Genomic DNA, 19,859 nt, shown 5'->3' with positions numbered 1-19,859 from the left:
AGCATCTCTAACCCTAAATAAGTAAATAAAAATAAATAAGTAAACAAACACGGAACAGTAGAAGACACTATAGGCCCTTTGGCCCACATGGGCTTAAGATATCACAAGCAGTTGCTTTTTGAGGGAGCGAGTGTGAGATTTATAAAGTGGGGGCACGTTTCTGAGGTTTTTGTTGGGTTTGAGATTTTACAATTTATAGGGCACTGGGAAAAGACCCATAAAATGAAGCAAGGTTTAAGCAGAGTGGCCATTGTTGGAGTGGACAGGGTCAGAGTGGAGGGTTTGAGACTTCTGCGAGAAGGGGCAAAGCCTACGTTAAGTTTCCTTTTTCTTTTGCGGGTCGAAGCCCCTGTACTGTGCTGTATTGTTTTATGTTCTATGATGTTGTGCTGACCTTTTAACCTACACCAAGATTAATCTAACCTTCCCCTCATACATAGCTCTGCAGTTTTTCTATCATCCATGTGCCAATGTAAGAGTGTTTTACATGTCCCTAAAGTATCTCCCTCTACCACCAGCCCTGGCAGCGCATTCCACACACCCGCAACTCTCTCTCTGAAATGTCTACCTCTGACATTCTCCCTATAATTTTCTCCAATCACCTTAAAATTATGACCCACAAATTAGCTACATCCTGGCTGGGAAAATTATCTCGACTGTCCACTCTATCTCTGCCTGATATCATAGTTTTTCCATCATCATTGAAATGTCGTATGATGTGGCAATCGTGCCCGTGATCTTTCTTGGTAAATTTTTCTACAAAAGTAGCTTGCCATTGACTTCTTCTGGGCAGTGATTTTACAAGATGGGTGACCCTAGCCATTATCAATACTCTTCAGAGACTGTCTAGGGTGACAGTGGTCACATAACCAGGACTTGTGATATACATCGGCTGCTCATACGACCATCCACCTCCTGCTCCTATGGCTTCACATGACCCTGATCAGGGGGCTAAGCAGCTGTCTAAGGGTGACCTGCAGGCTAGCGGAGGGAAGGAGTGCCTTACACCTTCTGTGCAGAGACATATCTCCACCGCACCAGCCAAGAGAGGTATACATGATGACAGAGGTACAGAATATCAGCTTGTACACCTCTATCATTTCACCTCCCAGGCAACACACACAAAATGCTGGAGGAACTCAGCAGGTCAGGCAGCATCGATGGACAAGAGTAAGCAGTCAACATTATGGGCTGAGACCCTTCATCAGGACTCTTCTCCAGAGATATTGCCTGACCTGTTGTGTTTCTCCAGCATTTTGCCTGATCTGCTTTGGATTTCCAGCAACTGCAGATTTTCTCGTGTTTGTGATTTACTAAATCACCTCTCATCCTCCTTCACTCCAGAGAGAAAAGCTCTAGCTAGCTCAGCCTATCCTCATAAGACATGCTCTCTAGGCACCATTCTGGTAAATCTCCTCTGCACCCTCTCTAAAGCAGGGGTTCCTAACCATTTTTATGCCATGGATCCCAAACATTAGCCAAGGCGTCAATGGCCCCCAGGTTGGGAACCCTTGTTCTAAAGCTTCCACTATAATGAGGTGACCAGAACTGAACACAGTGTGGTCTAAGCAGGGTTTTATAGAGCTAAAACATTATCTCGTGGACAGATCGGTGATTCTGGCCTATGTACCTTCACTGGATGGAGATTGGAATATAATGGTTGGGAGATTATGGTACAACTGTACAACGGAACAGCGTTAGCCACAGCTGGAATACTGTGTACAGTGGTGGTTGTTACTCCATAAGTAAGGACAGGACTGCACTGGAGAGGGTGAAGAGGAGATTCACCAGACTGCTAAGGAGTCCCACAATGACGCAGCACAGAAACAGATGCTTCGGCCCATCACGTCCATGCTGAGCTGTTTGCCTAGCTATGTACTATCCCACTTGACCGCAATACCAGCGTATTCATTCCTGCCTTCCCTGTTGACTGGGACAGAGAGTTCAGTTCTGAGCAAGACAGCACAGTCTGAGCAGGAGCAGACCCTTTGGCCCATCATGTCTGTGCTGACCATAATTCGTAATCTGAACTAGCAAGGTATTTACAACATCAGCAATCGCTGATCAGGGCTCAATTCCTGCCACCGTCTGTAAGTACATTTTCCCCGTAATATCGTGGGTTTCCTCTGGGTGCTCTGGTTCCCTGCCACAGTCCAAAGACAGATGGGTTGGTGGGCATGCTATGTTAGCGCCAGAAGCGTGTCAACACGGTTGGGCTGCCCCCAGCACATTCTCGGACTGTGTTGATCGTTGACAGAAATGACGTGTTTCACTGTAGGTTTCGATGTACATGTGACAAATAAAGCTCATCTCTCTCATAAACTACTGCCTTCTGCTGTACATCCTCCATCCCACGTCAGGCTAAACAGCTCTCAAACACCCGCTGTTGTACCTGGCATCACAAGAAATTCCTAGATTATGTGGTTGACTTGAAGATCTCTCTCTGGGTTACTAATCCGACCTCTAGACTACTGATCTTAATCACCCTGCTGTGACTCCTTGTTGCACTTTTAACTTATTCTAATCTACTCTAAGTTCAATCTAACCCTTTCCTTCTACATAACCCTCCATTTTTCTATCATCCATTTGCCTATCACTTGAATGTCCTTAATGCATCTGCCTCTACTACCACCAACGCACGGTGTTCCACTCACCCACCAGTCTGTGTAAAAAACCTACATGGGAAAAGCTGCAGAATGTTGTAAACTCAGTCAGTAGTCTCCCCACCATCGAGGACATCGTCAAAAGGTGCTGACTCAAGAACGCGGCCATCATTAAGGACCCCCATCATCCAGGACCTGCCCCCTTCTCATTGCTGTCATCAAAGCAGAGGCAGAGTAGCCTGAAGACACACACTCAGTACTTCAGGAACAGCTTCTTCCCCTCCACCATCAAATTTCTGAACAAACTATGAATACATTAACACTACCACTCTTTTTGCAGTTTGGGGTGGAGATGCGTCTCTACCAAAGGAGGTGTAAAGTGCTTCTTCCCTCCGCTAGCTTGTAGTTCACCTCGGGCAAGGAACAGCATCTAGTATTGGTAATAGATCAGGTCACCGGTCTTGTAAAGACTCTGCCCAGAAGAAGGCAATGGCAAACCACTTCTGTAGAAAAATTGGCCAAGAACAATCACGGTGATGGAATGACCATGATAGCCCATGTCATACGACACGGCACATAATGATGATGTGTGTGTGTGTGTGTGGGTATATATATATATAAAAATATATATGTCTTATTGTAGTCTCTCAGAAACTACTGATCTCCTGGGATTTTCACGCACGACAGTCTCCAGAGTTTACAGAGAATGGTGCGAAAAACAAAACAAAAATCCAGTGAGCAGCAGTTTTGTGGGTGAAAACGCCTTGTTAATGAGGGAGGTCAGAGGAGAATGGCCAGACCGGTTCAAGCTGACAGGAAAGTGACAGTAACTCAAATAGCCACACGTTACAATGATGGTGTGCAGAAGAGCATCTCTAAGTACACATGTTGAACCTTGAAGTGGGGGGGGGGGGGGCTACAACAGCAGAAGGTCACAAACATACACTTCGTGGCCACTTTAGGAACAACAGTGTACCTATTATGGAATAAAATTTATGAAAAACTATACATAAACAAAGACTGACAAACAACCAAAGTTCAAAAGAAGACAAATAGTGAAAATAATAAAATAAGTAAATAAACAACACTGAGAACGAGTTGTAGAGCTGCTGAAAGTGAGTTTATAGGTTGTGGGGTCAGTTCAGTGTTGAACAAAGGTAAACCAGGCAGTAAACTGTTGGTTAATGTGGTGGATCACTTATTGTCCGGGACTCAGGACAATTTACTGAGGAATATGCTAGCAATTAAAAAGAAAAATAATAGAAGATTGTAGATATAAAAATATGAGGGATATAAATAGTTCAAAATTCAAAATAAATTTATTATCGAAGTACACATGTCACCATATACAATTCATTTTCCTGTGGACATACTCAGCAGATCTACAGAATCATAACTATAACAGGATCAGTGAAAGATCAACCAGAGTGCAGAAGACAACAAACTGTGCAAATGCAAATATAAATAAATAGCAATAAATAACAAGAGCATGAGATAACGCGGCAAAGAATCCTTAAACTGAGATCATTGGTTGTAAGAACATCTCAATGGATAGATGGAGTGTAGTCATCCCCTTTGTTCAAAAGCCTGATAATTGAGGGGTGCAAGTCTTGAGGCTCTCGTACGTTTGACCTGATGGCAGCAGCAAGGAGAGAGCACGTCGTGGGTGGTGGGGCTTTCCTACAACAATGTTTCATGTAGACGTGCTCAATGGTTGGGAGGGCTTTAACCATGATGTATTGGGCCAATACATATTGCAGGACTTTATACTCAAAGGCATTGGCGTTTCCATACCAGGTTGTGATGCAACCAGTCAATATACTCTCCACCACACATCTATAGAGGTTTGTCAAAGTACAAATGTAGCTCAATAGGGTAAATACAAGCAGGCTTTTTCCACTGAAGTTGGATGGGACCACAACCAGAGGTCAGGGGTTAAGGGTGAAAGGTGATATGTTTAAGGGGAACATGCGGGGAAAAGTTTTCACTCAAAGGGCGATGAGAGTGTGGAATGAGCTCCAGTGGAAGTGGTGGGTGTGGGTTCGATGTCAACACTAGAGAAGTTTGGGTAAGCACATGAATGGGGTGGGGGTATCCAGGTGCAGGCCAATGGGACCAGGCAGCGTAACATTTTGGCATGGACTAGATGGGCTGAGGGGCCTGTAGTGCTCTCTACGTCTCTAAAAAATATTCTTATATTCCTGCTCAATATTGAGTTACATTTATAGTTTATCTTTAACGTCGTAAACCTCTACTATGTCGGAACGGTAACAAACAACATTTGACACCAGGGATAAGATGGAGTGATCAGGGCAGATGGACACCAGTCTCTCTCCTGGGATGTGGCCACCAGAAAAACTTTGGGAGCCTTATCGTATCTTATCCCAACGCATTTTTAAATTCAGTTGCCTTCAGTAGGTCTGTGATGTGGGTTTAAAACAAGCCAGAATAGCTTGGGGCAGCACAGCACGGTACGGTAGCGTCGCAGTTGGTGCTTCGCTTTACAGCGCCAGCATTCACTGTCCGTAAGGAGTTTGTACGTTCTCCCCGTGACCGCATGGGTTTCCTCGGGGTTCTCCAGATTACGCACCCCCCCCCCCCCAACATTCCAAAGGTGTTCTGGTTAGGGTTAGTAAGCTGAAGCTTGTAATGTTGGAGCCAGAAGCGTGAAGGTACCTGTGGGCTGATTTGATTTGATGAAAACAATACGTTTCACTGTACATGTAACAAACAAAGGGGATCTTCACATCGTATCACTCCAGATTCCAACATTTGCCATCTCCTGTTCAGCAGTCAATATTCCCTTAGTTAACCTGCGATTGTTATCAAAGGCTCAAAATGATTTGGAATTGGGCAAAACAACAAGCCAAAAGAGCAGAATTAGGCCATTCAGCCCATCAAGTCTGCTCTGCCATTTCACCATGGCTGATTTATTATCCCTCTCAACCCCATGCTCCTGTCTTCTCCCTGTTACCTTCGATGCCCTGACTAATTAAGAAACTATCAACCTCAGCTTTTATTATACTCAATGACCAGGCCTCCATGGTCACTATAGCAATGAATTTCACAGATTCAGCACCCTCTACCTGAAGAAATTCCTGCTCATCTCTGTTCTAAGGGGATGTCCTTCTATTCTGAGGCTGTGCCCTCTGGTCCTAGACTCTCTCCTCTATAGGAAACATCCTCTCCATGTCCATTCTATCAAGGCCTTTCAATAGTTGATAGGTTTCAATGAGATCCCCTCTCATTCTTCTAAACTCCAGTGAGTACAGGCCCAGAACCATCAAATGCTCCTCATACATTAACCCTTTCAATACCAGAATCATTCTTGTGAACCTCTTCTGGACTACCCCCCAATGCCAGCATATCCTTTCTTAGGTAAGCGGCCCAAAGCTGCCCGCAATGTTCTGCAGTCTGACCGATGCATTATCAAGTCTCAGCATTACATACTTGCTTTTATATTCTATGGCCTCCACAGCCATCAGTGGCAATGAACTCCAGAACCCTCTGGATAAAGAAATTCCTCCTCAACTCTGCTCTAAGGAATGTCCCTCTATTCTGAGGCTGTGTCCTCTGGTCCTAGACTCTCATGAACCTCTTCTGCATGTTCTTCAATGCCAGCACATCCTTTCTTAGGTCAGGGGCCCAAAACTGGTCGCCCTACTCCAAGACAGGCAGGGTGTCACACTGATATTACAGACCGGGTTCGGTGAGGGTCCTCTTACACCTACCGTGAGCACTTTCTGAGCCTGATCGCTGGAACCAATGGCGATGAGTCCTGGACCGGCCATCGTGCAGAAACTTTTCAGGTGTAGCGCCCCTTTGACAGAGACTTTGGAGACAGCGTAGTCCTACAGGAGGGAGCAGGAATCAACCTTAGTATCAACAGTGAGTGTAAGAGTGAACGTGTGTGTGTGTGTGACTGATAGTACTAGTGTGTATATGTGCTTGTGTGGGAGAGTGTGCCAGTGTGAGAACGTGCAAGTGTGAATGTGTGTATCTAAGAGAGTATGAGAGTGGGTGACGCGGGAGTGAAAGAGAGTGAGAGTGAGAATGTGTAGACGCCCATTCCAGGACACGAGGCAGACAACCGTCCCCTCTGTCCTACACCTGCTCCTCCCTCCCCAACCTGAGAAACACGGATTTGCACAAATTCCTGAATAACTCTGGTATTTGCAGCTTTGACTTCCTGTAACTGTAAACACCTCCTCGTCATCAACCCAACCAACGTTTGTTTGATTAAATCCTCCACCAGGCCTCATCTCTGTTCCAGAGAGAAATCCAAACAAAACATCACTTACCTTAAAAACATCGGCCAGAATCTCGGCACCGCGCTGGTTGGTTCGATTTGAAAGGCCCACGAAGAACTCTTTCCCTATCACAATCAGAATCAGGCTCAATATCATTGGCACATTCATGAAATCTGTTGTTTTGCCGCACAGCACATTGAAATATATAATAAAAACTGAAAATAACAGTAAGAATGTATAAAAAAGAAAAATTAAATTAAATAAGTGCAAAGAGAGAGCAAAAAGGAATGGTGATGCAGTGTTCATGGTTCACTGTCCATTCAGAAATCTGATGGTGGAGGGGAAGAAGCTGTTCCTGAAATGCTGAATGTGAGTCTTCGGACTCCTGCATCTCCTTCCTGATGGTAGCAATGAGAAGAGAGCATGGCCTGGATGATGGGGGTCCTTAATGATGGGGGTTGTCTTTTTGAGGCATTGCCAAGGACTAAAATTATTGCTTTTTGAAGGTATCATCGATACTTGGTCTAGAGGAATGCTATTTTGTTTGGCAGTATACGTGCTTACGGATGAATGACAATAAACTGAATTTGATCTTAAACGGGCTGAAGTATTTCTGCTGACTGGAATTGCAAAATCCCTTTACGCAGTTAACAGCCCTGTATAAATTAGAAACAGACTGAAGTTAGGAAATCCTTCTGGATATAATCTGGGAGAGGCTTACCATTCTTTCCCACAGATGTGACTAACATTGTCAGCTGCTCACTGATAGGATGCATTAAGAAGTAGTATTGTGTGCGGATTTGGTCACCTCCCCAAAGGAAAGGTGTAAAGACGGTTCAAAGGGGACAGAGAAAATTTGCAAGGATGTTCCCGGGACTTGAGGACCTGAGTTATCAGGAAAGGTTAAAAAGGTTAGGAATTTATTCCCCGGAGTGTAGGGGAATGAGGGGAGATTTGATAGAGGTACTCAAAATACTGAAGGGTATATATAGGGTAAATGCAAACAGGCTTTTTCCAGTTGGGTGAGGCTGCAACTAAAGGTCATGGGTTAAAGGTGAAAGGCAAAATGTTTAAGGGGAAACCAGACAAAATGCTGGAGGAACTCAGCAGGCCAGAAAGCATCTATGAAAATGCGTAAACTGTCGACATTTTGGGCCAAGACCCTTCATCAGGACTGGGTGAAATCCACAGTGGCAGTCTGACCAGCTGAGTTTATGTGTGTTGCTCAAGATTTCCAGCATCTACGGAATCTGTGTTTAAGATGGATCAAGTCTACAGGTTAGGGCCCTAAACTGGAACAGAGCTAATTTTGAGGGTATTAGGCAGGACCTAGCGAGGTTCTAATGAAGGGTCTCAGGCACGAGACGTCGACTGTACTCTTTTCCTAGATGCTGCCTGGCCTGCTGAGTTCCTCCGGCATTTTGTGCATGGAGGGTTGCTCTGGATTTCCAGTATTTTTTTGTGTTTGTGGATCTAGCAGAGGTTGATCGATTGAGCTTGTTTGAAGGGAGAGGAGCAAATGGGAAGTGGGAAGCTTGTAGGAGAGCAACATCAAGGGTCCACGTTCCTGTCAGCGTGAGGGGTAAACCTGGTAAGTGGGGGGAAACTTGGCTGACGAGAGATAGCAAGGCTCTGATCAAGCAGAAGGAGGAATTAATGGGTTTAGACCTGAATTGAGTGAATCCCTTGATAACTATAACAGGATAAAAAATCTCTTATGAAGGAAATCAGAAGGGCAAAGAGGGTAGGTCATGTATCTGGCAAGTAAGGTTAAGGAAAATCCCACAATGTTCTATAGCTAAACTAAGAGTCAAAGGGCGGTTGGGGAGTAGGGTCCCCTTAGAGATCAGCACAATTGCCTGTGTTTCGGGGCACAGGGGATGGGTGGGGTTAGTAATGAAAACAGTAAGAGAATGCAGAATAAATTGTTACAGAGAATGCAGAATAAATTGTTACAGAGAATGCAGAATAAATTGTTACGGAGAATGTAGAATAAATTGTTACGGAGAATGCAGAATAAATTGTTACGGAGAATGCAGAATAAATTGTTACGGAGAATGCAGAATGAATTGTTACGGAGAATGCAGAATAAATTGTTACGGAGAATGCAGAATAAATTGTTACGGAGAATGCAGAATAAATTGTTACGGAGAATGCAGAATAAATTGTTATGGGGAATGTAGAATAAATTGTTATGGAGAATGCAGAATAAATTGTTATGGGGAATGTAGAATAAATTGTTATGGAGAATGCAGAATAAGTTGTTACGGAGAATGCAGAATAAATTGTTACGGAGAATGCAGAATAAATTGTTACAGAGAATGCAGAATAAGTTGTTATGGAGAATGCAGAATAAGTTGTTACGGAGAATGCAGAATAAATTGTTACGGAGAATGCAGAATAAATTGTTACAGAGAATGCAGAATAAGTTGTTATGGAGAATGCAGAATAAGTTGTTACGGAGAATGCAGAATAAATTGTTACAGAGAATGCAGAATAAGTTGTTACGGAGAAAGTGCAGTGCAGGAAGACAACAAAGTGCAAGAATACAGCGAGGTAGGTTGTGAGGTTAAGTGCCCATCTAATTGTACTGGAGGGCCACTCAATAGTTTTATAACAGTGGGGTAAACGCTATCCTTGAGCCTGGTGAGACGTGATTTCAGAGTTTTTACCTTCTGCCGAGGGGAGATGGAGAAGAGAGGATGTCCAGAGTACGTGGGGTCTTTGATTATGCTAGCTACTTTACTGAGGTAGTGAGAAGTGTAGACAGATGTCAAGAGCTGGCACCATCTCTGCTGAAACACTGAAGGATCCAACCACTTTGCAAATTCCAGTTGTCTTGGCAACCGCCTCTTGCTATATTTGTGGTAGAGACTGACTCTGTCGGTCTTCTCCAGACCCACACAAACTAGTCACTCTTAATCCCAAGGGTCTGAACAAGGAGGAAGAGGAGCAGGAAAGGCAGGACTGGTTTAAAAGGGCTGAATGGGCTCCCCCATTCTAGCTCATTGATATTACTGGGGTTGCTTACATTTTAGACAAGGGGTGCAGCATTTGGGATCAAACAGACGTGGAGAGTCAGCTGTGACTTAATGCATGAGGCTCCCCTACCTGTGAACAGGATGTCACCGCCATCGAGCGTTGCCGTCTCGTCAACCATCTCCACAATGTTCAGACCAAGATGAGTCAGAACTTTCTTTGTAGTTTCCACCTATATTAAACAAAAACAAGTACAGGGTTTTCAAACTGTGTAGACTGTCTTACACAGAATCATGCCAAACAACTGTGTGCAGTTCTGGTCACCAATACAGGATCTGGAAATGATATTGTCCAAAAGGTTCTTCAGAAGTCAAACACGTGGCAAAAATCACATGGTTACAACCACTTCATAACAAATAATGATAGTGACTAAGTCATTCTACTGTCAGCAAGAAAGAACCACAGAAAAAAACAAAAAATAGTGATCATCTTCTAGTGAAAACTACCTCAAATGAGACGTATATGAAAATCATTTAGGAAGCAAGGATTAGACATGGCTCTAGAGAGCTACAAGGAAGCCAAAAAGGAGCTGAAAATTGGACCTAGGAGAGCATGAGACCTAGGAGACCTAGGAGGGCATGAGAAAGCCTTGGTGAATTGGATTAAGGAAAATCCCAAGGTGTTCTACACATACAGTATATGAAGAACAGGCCAGAGTAAGGTAGGATTGATTGAGCACAGTTGAGGAGGTAGGGGAGGTCCTTACTGAATACCTTGTTCGGTGTCCACCAGCAAGAGGGACGTTTGCCATCTGTGAGGAAGGTGTAAAGCAGCCCGATATGCTGGAATGTATGATGGAACACAACATGCTAAAACTTCTGAAAAATATTTTCATCCAGGACAGCTTCAAGGAGCGATGCCTCAAAAAGGCAGAATCCATCATGAAGGATCCTATCACCCAGGTCATGACCTCTTCTCATTGCCACCAACAGGGTGGTGGTATAGGAACCTGAAGACCCAGACTTAATGATTCAGGAACAGCTTCTTCCCCTTCGCATCAGATTTCTGAATGGACATTGAACCCATGAACACCACCTCTCTACTTTTTTTGCACCACTTCTTTAACGCACACATACACACAATATACAGTGTTTACTGTAATTACATTTTTATTATTAAGCATTGCAATGTACTGCAATCACATCGCAACAAATTTCACGACATACGCTGGCGATATTAAACCTGATTCTGACCCTGATCGATAGGGCACTGAGGGCCCGACAGGATATACCCCAGGTTACTATGCGAAACGAGGGAAGAGATTACCGCGCCATCTCACTAGCCGTAGGAGTAGGTCCTGATGATTGGAGGGTGACAAATGTTATTCCTTTGTTCAAAAAAGGGAAGAGTGATGATCCTGGGAATTATAGACCAGTGAGTCTTACTTAAGCGGTGGGCAAATTATTGGAGAAAGTTTTTAGAGATAGGATTTACAAGCATTTGAAGAAGCAGAATCTGATTATTGATAGTTAGCGTAGATTTGCCTTCATGCCCCACGAGCTTGATTGAATTCATTGTGGACATGACAGAGCATATTGATGAAGGTACAGCAGTGGATTATAGTAAGATGTTTGAAAGGTTTTCCATGACAGACTCAGAGAGGCAGGCGGCATGGGATCCAGGCAAACACAGCTGTGTGACTTGCCCATGGAAGGCAAAGGGTGGCAGTAGATGGAGAGTATTTTGCCCAGAGATCTGTTTTGGGACCCCTGGTACATAACTTTCTGGCAAAGTTTGCAGAGATGATATGAAGATAAGTGGATGGGTAGGTGGTGCTGAGGAAGCACTGTGATTGCAGCAGGACTTAGACAAACTGGAAGAATGGGCAAAAAAGTGGCAGATGGAATACAGTGTTGGGAAATGTATGATAATGCATTTTGGTAAAAGGAACAATAGTGTGGACTATTATCTAAATGGGGAGAAGGTTCAAACATCAGAGGTACAGAGGGACCTAGGAATCCTCGTGCAAGACTCCCAGAAGGTTAATTTACACGCTGAGCCTGTGACAAATAGGGAAAATGCAATGTTGGCATTTATTTCAAGGGGAATGGATTATAAAAGCAAGGAGATCGTGCTGAGCCTTGTTAAGACACTAGTCAGGCCGCACTTGGAGTACATCAACAGTTTTGGGCCCCATATCTCAGAAAGGGTGTGTTGTCTTTGGAGAGAATCCAGAGCAGGGTCACTAGGATGATTCTGGGAATGAAGGGGTTAACATATGAGGAGACTTTAGCTGCTTTGGGCCTGTACTCACTGGAATTTAGAAGAATGTGAGGGGGGGAATTTCATTGAAACCTACTGAATATTGAAAAGACTAGACAGGGTGGATGTGGAGAGGATGTTTCCTATAGTGGGGGTATCCAGAACTAGAAGGCACAGCCTCAAAATTGATGGGTGACCCTTTTTTTTAGCCAGAGAGTAGTAAATCTGTAGAATGCTCTTTCACAGACTGTGGTGGAGGCCAAGTCCGGGGGTATATTTAAGGTGGAAGTTGATCGTTTCCTGATCAGTCGGGGCATCAAAGGATTTGGTGAGAAGTTAAGTGTTTGGGGTTGAGTGGGATCCAGGATCAGCCATGATAGAGTGGCGGAGCAGATTTGATGGACTGAATGGCCTAATTCTGCTCTTATGCCTTACGGTCTTCTGACTTCCTGACTGCGATACTCTGCCTTCAGGTCCGACCTTCCAAATTGAATCACTTCACTCTTTTCTGGGTTGAAGGGCAAGGAATGACGTATAGCTTCAAAAGGTAAATTGATTTGAATGAGGATGAGAAATATGTCACTGGTGAGAGGGTTATACTGCCCACCCCCGGCCCCCACCCATCAACAGCTTTACTGCAGGCGAGGGTACACATCACTGAATAGAGGGTTTAGACAACTGGGGTGTATGGAGTGTCCAGGGAGGGGTAGCACCTCTGGTGAAGGGGCTCACTGTGACCATTCTGGGGAACTCATTCACCTTTGGTCCGCAATGGAGACTCAGCTCTCACCTGTGTCTCTGAGCAGCTGTTTTCAAGGACAGTGGCCACACCTGGTACACCGCTTCAACAGGTGAGAGCAGCCACTGGTGAGATAGGGAGATGCCGAGCCAAGCACGTGCAATCAGCTTCAGCGCGGGGCGGATAATATCTACAGTGAGATCCAATGGCCAGGAAGGTGGTTCTGCAGCACTCCGTGGAGAGTAAAGGCCACAACAAGGCACAGGAGTAGTCCTGGTCATCCGCTGCAATCAAGGAAGATCCTAGACCACTCGTACCACTGGACCTAGACTTCCGAGGTCGAGCGAGCGGAACTGCCCCAGTGCAATGGCTTCTCCACTTTAAACCTCTCCCGCACAGGTTCCCTGTCCTCACCTGATACAACAGGCAACCACCATTCATTGCAATAACTATAGGACATTTTAACCATTGTTTAGATATAGGCTGGATGGTAGTTACGGGAGTGGAGTGCTCAGCCTGCGAGATATGGGATTGCGAGGTACCTCACGGCCTCCCTGATGACTACATCTGCAGGAAGTGCACCCAACTTCAGCTCCTGACTGACAAGGTCAAGGAACTGGAGCTGGATGCTCTCAGGACCATCATAGAGGCTGAAGACTTTCACTGAGGTGGCAACAACCAGAGTGCAGGTTTCAGATAGTAGATGGGTGACCTTCAGGAGAAGTAGGACAGTAGGCATGTCGTGCTGGGTTCCCCTCAGCCACAAGAATGCCCCATCTGGGAGGGAGTGACCTATCAGGGCACAGCAGCAGCAGCCAGGCCGGTGATACTGTGGCCAGCTCTGAGGCTTGGCAGGGAAGGGTTAAGTCGGTATTATGTAATAAGACAAAATGAATTAATGACCTCAATTTGGAAAACCATGATCACAGTGTGATAATATTTCAAAGTCAGATTGAGGATGAAAAATGTGGGACTGAAACTAGTGATCTAAATCTAAATAAACGTGATTACAATGGTGTGAGGTCAGAGTTGGCTCATGAGGACCTGGAAAATAAGTTCACGGATACATCAGTGGCAGATATTTCAAAAATCTCAGTAAAGATACATTCCAATTATTGACACTCCAAGAGGTTTGCATCATCGGCGGTTAATTCAGAAACTAAAGAATTGTCGCAGTTACCAGCCTCCCCTCCAAAGTTCAAAGTGCATTTATCAGAGTATGTACGTTTACCATACACAACCTTAAAGTTTAGCTTTATCTGTCACACGTACTCGAACCATTGAAACATAGAGTAAAATGCTCCGATTGCATCAACGACGAAGAGTCAGAGGATGGGCTTCCGGTGTCAACATGACATGCCCACTAATAACTAACCCTAACCCATATGGTCATGGGGAGAACATACAAACACCTTGCCCACAGCCGTGAGGTATGCCACTGTGCCAGTCATAGAACAGAGATGAGGAGCAATTTCTTTAACCAGAGAGTGGTGAATCTGTGGAATTCTTTGCCACAGGCATCTGCGGAGGCCATCTTTATATATATATTTATATATATAGGGCAGAAAATGATAGATTCTTGTTTTGTCAGGTCATGAATGGATAAGGGAGAAGGCAGGAGAGGAAAACTGGATCAGCCATGATGGAATGGTGAATCAGACGTGATGGCCAAATGGCCTAATTCTGCCCCTATATCCTTTGGTCTGATGGTGTTATTATTATTCCATTCCTTTTGTCTAGAACAGAAATCAGCATCTGAGAAACATTATCCATTAATTACCTCAGCTATGGACTAAGTCTCAATATTTATAATATACAGCTGCTTCCAGTTAATAGGGCTACTAACCCTAACCCTAAGGGAGCTGCTTATTTGGGACAACTCTTAAAGAACAAAAAGCAATTGAGAAAATAGTCGGGATTCTCTTTGCTTATTTGGGATATTATGCTGCATAATTCGGGCAAAAGACTGTTCAAAGTTCAAAAAAAGTTTAGAATAAATTTATGATCAAAGAACAGATATGCCACTATATACAACCCTGAGATTCATTTTTTTGCGGGCATACTCTATAAATCCGTAACGGAATAATGCCAGTAATAGAATCGATGAAAGACCGCGCCAACCTGAGCGTTCAAACAGTACGCAAAGACAAGTTGGGCAAATACAAAAATAATAACAATAAATACTGAGAACCCGAGATGAAGAGTCATTGAAAGTGAGTCCGAGGGTAGTGGGAACAATTCACTGATGGGGTGAGTGACATTATCCCCACTGGTTCAAGAGCCTGATGGTTGAGGGGTAATAACTGTTCTGGAACCTGGTAGTGTGGATCCTGAGGCTCCCAAACCTCCTTCCCAAACAATTTCTAATTAGCATCAGTCACGTACACGCCGTGTGGCCGTTAAGACACTACGCTGTGCTCTGAGTGAACAGTTTTTAAATAGCATCAGTTCTGTGTGTTTGTGCTCAAAAAGCAGTGAGTTTTGCCACTGACTTGGTGTGAAATGAGCAGTGGACAATTCAGAACTGTTATGCCAGCTGCGGTTTCAGGCTCAGAGATGCCAGCAGTGGCCATAGTTAGCAACTACGAAGAATCTGAAGGTATCTACAATCATCTTGAATGTTACAATGGAAATGAAGATTTGGAGCATGCAATCATCAAAAGCATTGTGTGAAAGCAGTCCATTATCTGCACTAGGTTCTGCCCTGATTTTGTTCATTTACAGTCAATCAAAAGAAAACGGCAGCGTATACTGGATGAATTCCTCTGTTGATCACTACTAGGAACTAATATAGTTTTATAGTACTGTAACAGTATTGATAATGTTTTAATTTGTTCTGTATTTCACTTAAATACGTTAAGTTGTTACTCAGTTTGTCTTTTTATACCTTTTTAACTATTTCCATGAAAGTTCAGCTAATTGGGCCAGAATGTACTGGTCCTGACGTGCCCCAATTAACTGGAATCCATGGTATTTTATTTTGCACCAGCTTATCGGATATTTGGCCTGACATATTTCACTTTCTTGGTGGGCTGAGGATTTTGAGTTGGGCATCGGACAAAGACTGCTTCAGTTTCCCTCGCCATTCCAAATGTTATTTCTCAAAACAACGCCACCACCTCATCAGAGGCCTGGCGAGACCTCAGAGACAGGGTGGGGTCTGCCATCTGAAATATGGCTCAAGGTGCAGATCTTGTACACAAACAGCAGAAACTAATCAAAAGCAACACACACAAAATGCTGGAGGAACTCAGCAGGTCAGGCATTTATGAATTGAATAAACAGTCGAGACCCTTCTTCAGGACAGGAAAGGAAGGGGAAGACGCCAGAACATTGGGGGGGGGGGGGGCGGAAGAGTACAAAGTAAAAGGTGGTGGGTGAAGCCAGATGGGTGGGAAAGGTAAAGGGCCGGAGAGAAACCAAAGCCAGCTCTCTTGCAACTAGCCAGTAAATATCTTTTTAAAGGATTTCATAAGTACATTTGTTATTCATTTAAGAATACAAGAACTGGAGAAGCGTTTATCTCTCGCAGGTGCTCCACCTTTTAATAAAAACATAGCTCATCAGGAACACAAGAGATTCTGCAGATGCTGGAAATCCAGAGCAACACACACAAAATGCTGGTCAGGCAGCATCTATGGAAATTAATAAACAGTCGACGATTGTCCCTGGATCCCCTCCTCCTTCCCTTTCTAAATGGTCCATCATCCTCTCCCATCAGATTCCTTCTTCTCCAGCCCTTCGCCTCTTCCACCCATCACCTCTCAGCTTCTTACTTCACCCCCCCCCCTCACCTGGTCTCACCTGTCACCTGCCAGCTTGTACTCCTTCCCCTCACCCACCTTCTTATTCTGCCACCTTCCTCTGTGGTCCTGATGAAAGATCTCTGCACCAAATGTCAACTGTTTATTCCCTGAAAGAGCGGACAGCTGAGCCGCTTTCTCCAGAACAGTTCAGTGATGGGGTGCATGAAGTTGAGTGATGGTATCCTATTTTTTTCAAGCGCCTGATGGTACAGGGGTAATGACTGTTCCTGAACCAGGTGGTGCAGGCTCTAGCATTCCTGTACCTTCTTCCTGATGGCTGCAGTGAGAAGACAGCATAGCCTTGGTGGTGGGTCTGGGGGGATTTGGGGAGAGAATGGGTAAATAGGTGGAACGTAATTGCTCAAGTATGAGCAGAATCAAAATGGTTCTAATCAAGGATTAGAGTAAATAGCGGACGAATGATCGGTGCAGACTTGATGGACCGAAAGTACTGTGTCTGTGTGACTGCCTGAGAGAGATCACCAATGGAAAAGGTGAGAGCCTCAAGTTCCTAGGAGTACGAATCTCTGAGGAACCATCTCATATTGATGCAATTACAAAGAAAGCAAGCCAGCATCTCAACTTCATTAGGAGTTTGAAGAGATTTGGTATGTCACCAGAGAACCTAGCAAATTTCTACAGAGCATTCTAAATGGTTGCATCACCGTCTGGTATGGAGGGTCTACTGCACAGGATTGGGAAAAGCTTCGGAAAGTTGTAAACTCAGCCAGCTCCATCATGGGCACCAGCCTCCCCAGCCACCAAGACACAATCAAAAGACAATGCCTCAAAAAGGCAGCACCCATCATTAACAAACCCCCATCAATCAGGACATACCCTCTTCTCATTGCTATGATTAAGGAAGAGGTACAGGAGCCTGAGGACCCATATTCAATGTTTCAGGAACCGCTTCTTCCCTTCCGCCATCAGATTTCTGAATGGACCATGAACACTGCCTCACTTATTGCTCTCTTTTTGCACTATTTAATTTTTTAAAAATATATTCTTATTGTAATTTACAGTTATTTTTAACGATTGCACTGTTCTGCTGCTGGAGAACAAATTTCACAACAAAGTCCAGATTCTGATTCTGGCCGTTGATGGGGTTTGGGGGTCGATGAACAGCTGATGTGCCATCTCGGAATTTCTCTGACTGATCCAACATTCCCTGCCTCCCCTGTGGATACTTCAATCCGATGAACGTCAATCCACGCACAGTCTCACAGAGTCACGGATCTCTGTCCTGAATCAGCAGGACCCCCTGCCAAGGGTGTAACCTTGCAACCACACTGACTCGACATCCTCAGTACCATCAGTTCCGATGGGACACAGAACAGTGCAGACCATTCGGCCCCAATCTCAAGCCACCTTGATGGTAAATGACCTGCTCCTGAGTAGCCTCCATGTCACTCCTTTCCCTTCATACTCACGTATCTGCCTACTCCCCAAACTGAAGCTTCCACTACTGCCCAGTAACCCATTCCAGGTACCTAACACCACCCCTGTAAGAACATCACGTCACCTTTAACAGCCCCTCTCACTACTACCATCGGGCAGGAGCCTCAGGACCCATTATTACCCCTCAGCCATCAGGCTCTTGAATGGGTGTGAATACCTTCACTCACCTCAACAAAGGTTCCACAACTGATTCCACAACTTGTACACCCACTTTCAATGACTTTTTGCAGCTTGGGTTCTCAGTATTACCCCTTGATTTGCACAGTTTGTTTTCTTTTGTATACTGGTTGTTCGAATTACTTCATCTGTTTATGTATAGCTTTGGTTCTCCCACCTTTTCCCCATAACCTCTTACCTTTACCAATCAAGAACCAAATCGACCTTCACTTTAAATACAGTATACCCAGTGACTTGACCTCTACAGTCATCTGTGGCAATGAATTCCACACATTCACCACCTTCAAGCTAAAGAAATTCCTCCTCATCTCTGTTCTAAATGGACAACCTTCTATTTGAGGTTGTGTTCTCTGGTCCTAGACTACCCTACTTTTGGAAACATGCTCTCCACATCTACTCTATCTAGCCCTTTCAATATTTGATAGGTTTCAATGAGATTTCCCCCCCATTCTTCTAAAGTGCAGTGAGTACAAGCCCAGAGCCTTCAAATGTTCCTCATATGTTAAACCTTTCATTGCTGAATCATTCTCGTGAGCCTCCTCTGGACCCCCTCCTCTACCAGCACATCCTTTCTTAGATAAGGGGCCCAAAACTACTCACAATTTTCCATGAGCCAGAGAGTTTAACTTGCCTCACCTTCCCTTGTGATTGACATCATAAATGACCTCATGAGTCAAGCATGATGGAAAAGGTCAGCTTCATAAGTCAAGCTGATGATGCCTTTTGAATGGAATAAAGAGAGGGGGGAGGGAGGGGGTGGAGGAAGAGAGGGGGGAGAGAGGGGGAGAGGGGGAGAGAGAGGGGGAGAGGGAGAGAGAGAGGGAAGAGAGAGGGGGGAGAGAGAGGAGGGAGAGAGAGGGGGGGAGAGAGAGGGGGGAGAGAGAGGGGGGAGAGAGAGAGGGGAGAGAGAGGGGGGAGAGAGAGGGGGGAGAGAGAGGGGGGAGAGGGGGAGAGAGAGGGGGGAGAGGGGGAGAGAGAGGGGGAGAGAGAGGGGGAGAGAGAGGGGGGAGAGAGAGGGGGGGAGAGAGAGGGGGGAGAGAGAGGGGGGAGATAGAGGGGGGAGATAGAGGGGGGAGAGAGAGGGGGGAGAGAGAGGGGGGAGAGAGAGGGGGGAGAGAGAGGGGGGAGAGGGGGGAGAGAGAGGGGGAGAGAGAGGGGGAGAGAGAGGGGGAGAGGGAGAGAGAGGGGAAGAGGGAGAGAGAGAGGGGAAGAGGGAGAGAGAGAGGGGAAGAGGGACAGGGAGAGGGGTGGGGAGGAGAGAGAGAGAGCAGGGGGGGAGAGAGAAAGAGCAAGAGAGAGAGAGAGCAAAAAAGGGGGAGGGGAGAGGGAGAGAGGGGAGGGAGGAGAGAGAGTGGGGGGAGGGGAGAGAGAGAGTGAGAGAAAGAGAGAGAGAGAAGGAGAAAGAGATCTCTGACTTCACTACATTCCAGAACGATGTGATGCTCTCATTGTTGAGAGCAGATGGGATAAATTTTTCCTACTGTTTAAACTCTGGATTCATTCCATTTAGTACGCATCAGGGAAATATGCAGTTTTTCGTTTGCTTATGAATACTCTCAGCCCTCTTCACTTCCCTGGAATTCCT

The 19,859-nt window shown here is 45.1% G+C and overlaps 1 protein-coding gene across 1 annotated transcript in view; it reads right to left on the bottom strand.

Annotated features, from left to right (window-relative positions):
* ddah1 (dimethylarginine dimethylaminohydrolase 1) overlaps positions 1-19,859 on the bottom strand; it is a 112,285-nt gene that overhangs the window by 4,714 nt on the left and 87,712 nt on the right. The window contains exons 2-4 of the mRNA XM_073062509.1: positions 9,965-10,064; positions 6,905-6,978; positions 6,335-6,454 (exon numbers count right to left, since the gene is read on the bottom strand). Of these exons, the coding sequence (XP_072918610.1) occupies positions 6,335-6,454; positions 6,905-6,978; positions 9,965-10,064 (294 nt within the window). The remainder of the gene's footprint in view (positions 1-6,334; positions 6,455-6,904; positions 6,979-9,964; positions 10,065-19,859) is intronic.

The sequence above is a fragment of the Hemitrygon akajei genome, chromosome 12 (assembly GCF_048418815.1).
Source record: "Hemitrygon akajei chromosome 12, sHemAka1.3, whole genome shotgun sequence".
Classification (NCBI taxonomy): Eukaryota; Metazoa; Chordata; class Chondrichthyes; order Myliobatiformes; family Dasyatidae; genus Hemitrygon; species Hemitrygon akajei.
The sequence above is the reverse complement of the archived record's forward strand: the minus strand, read 5'-3'. Positions and strand labels throughout refer to the sequence as shown.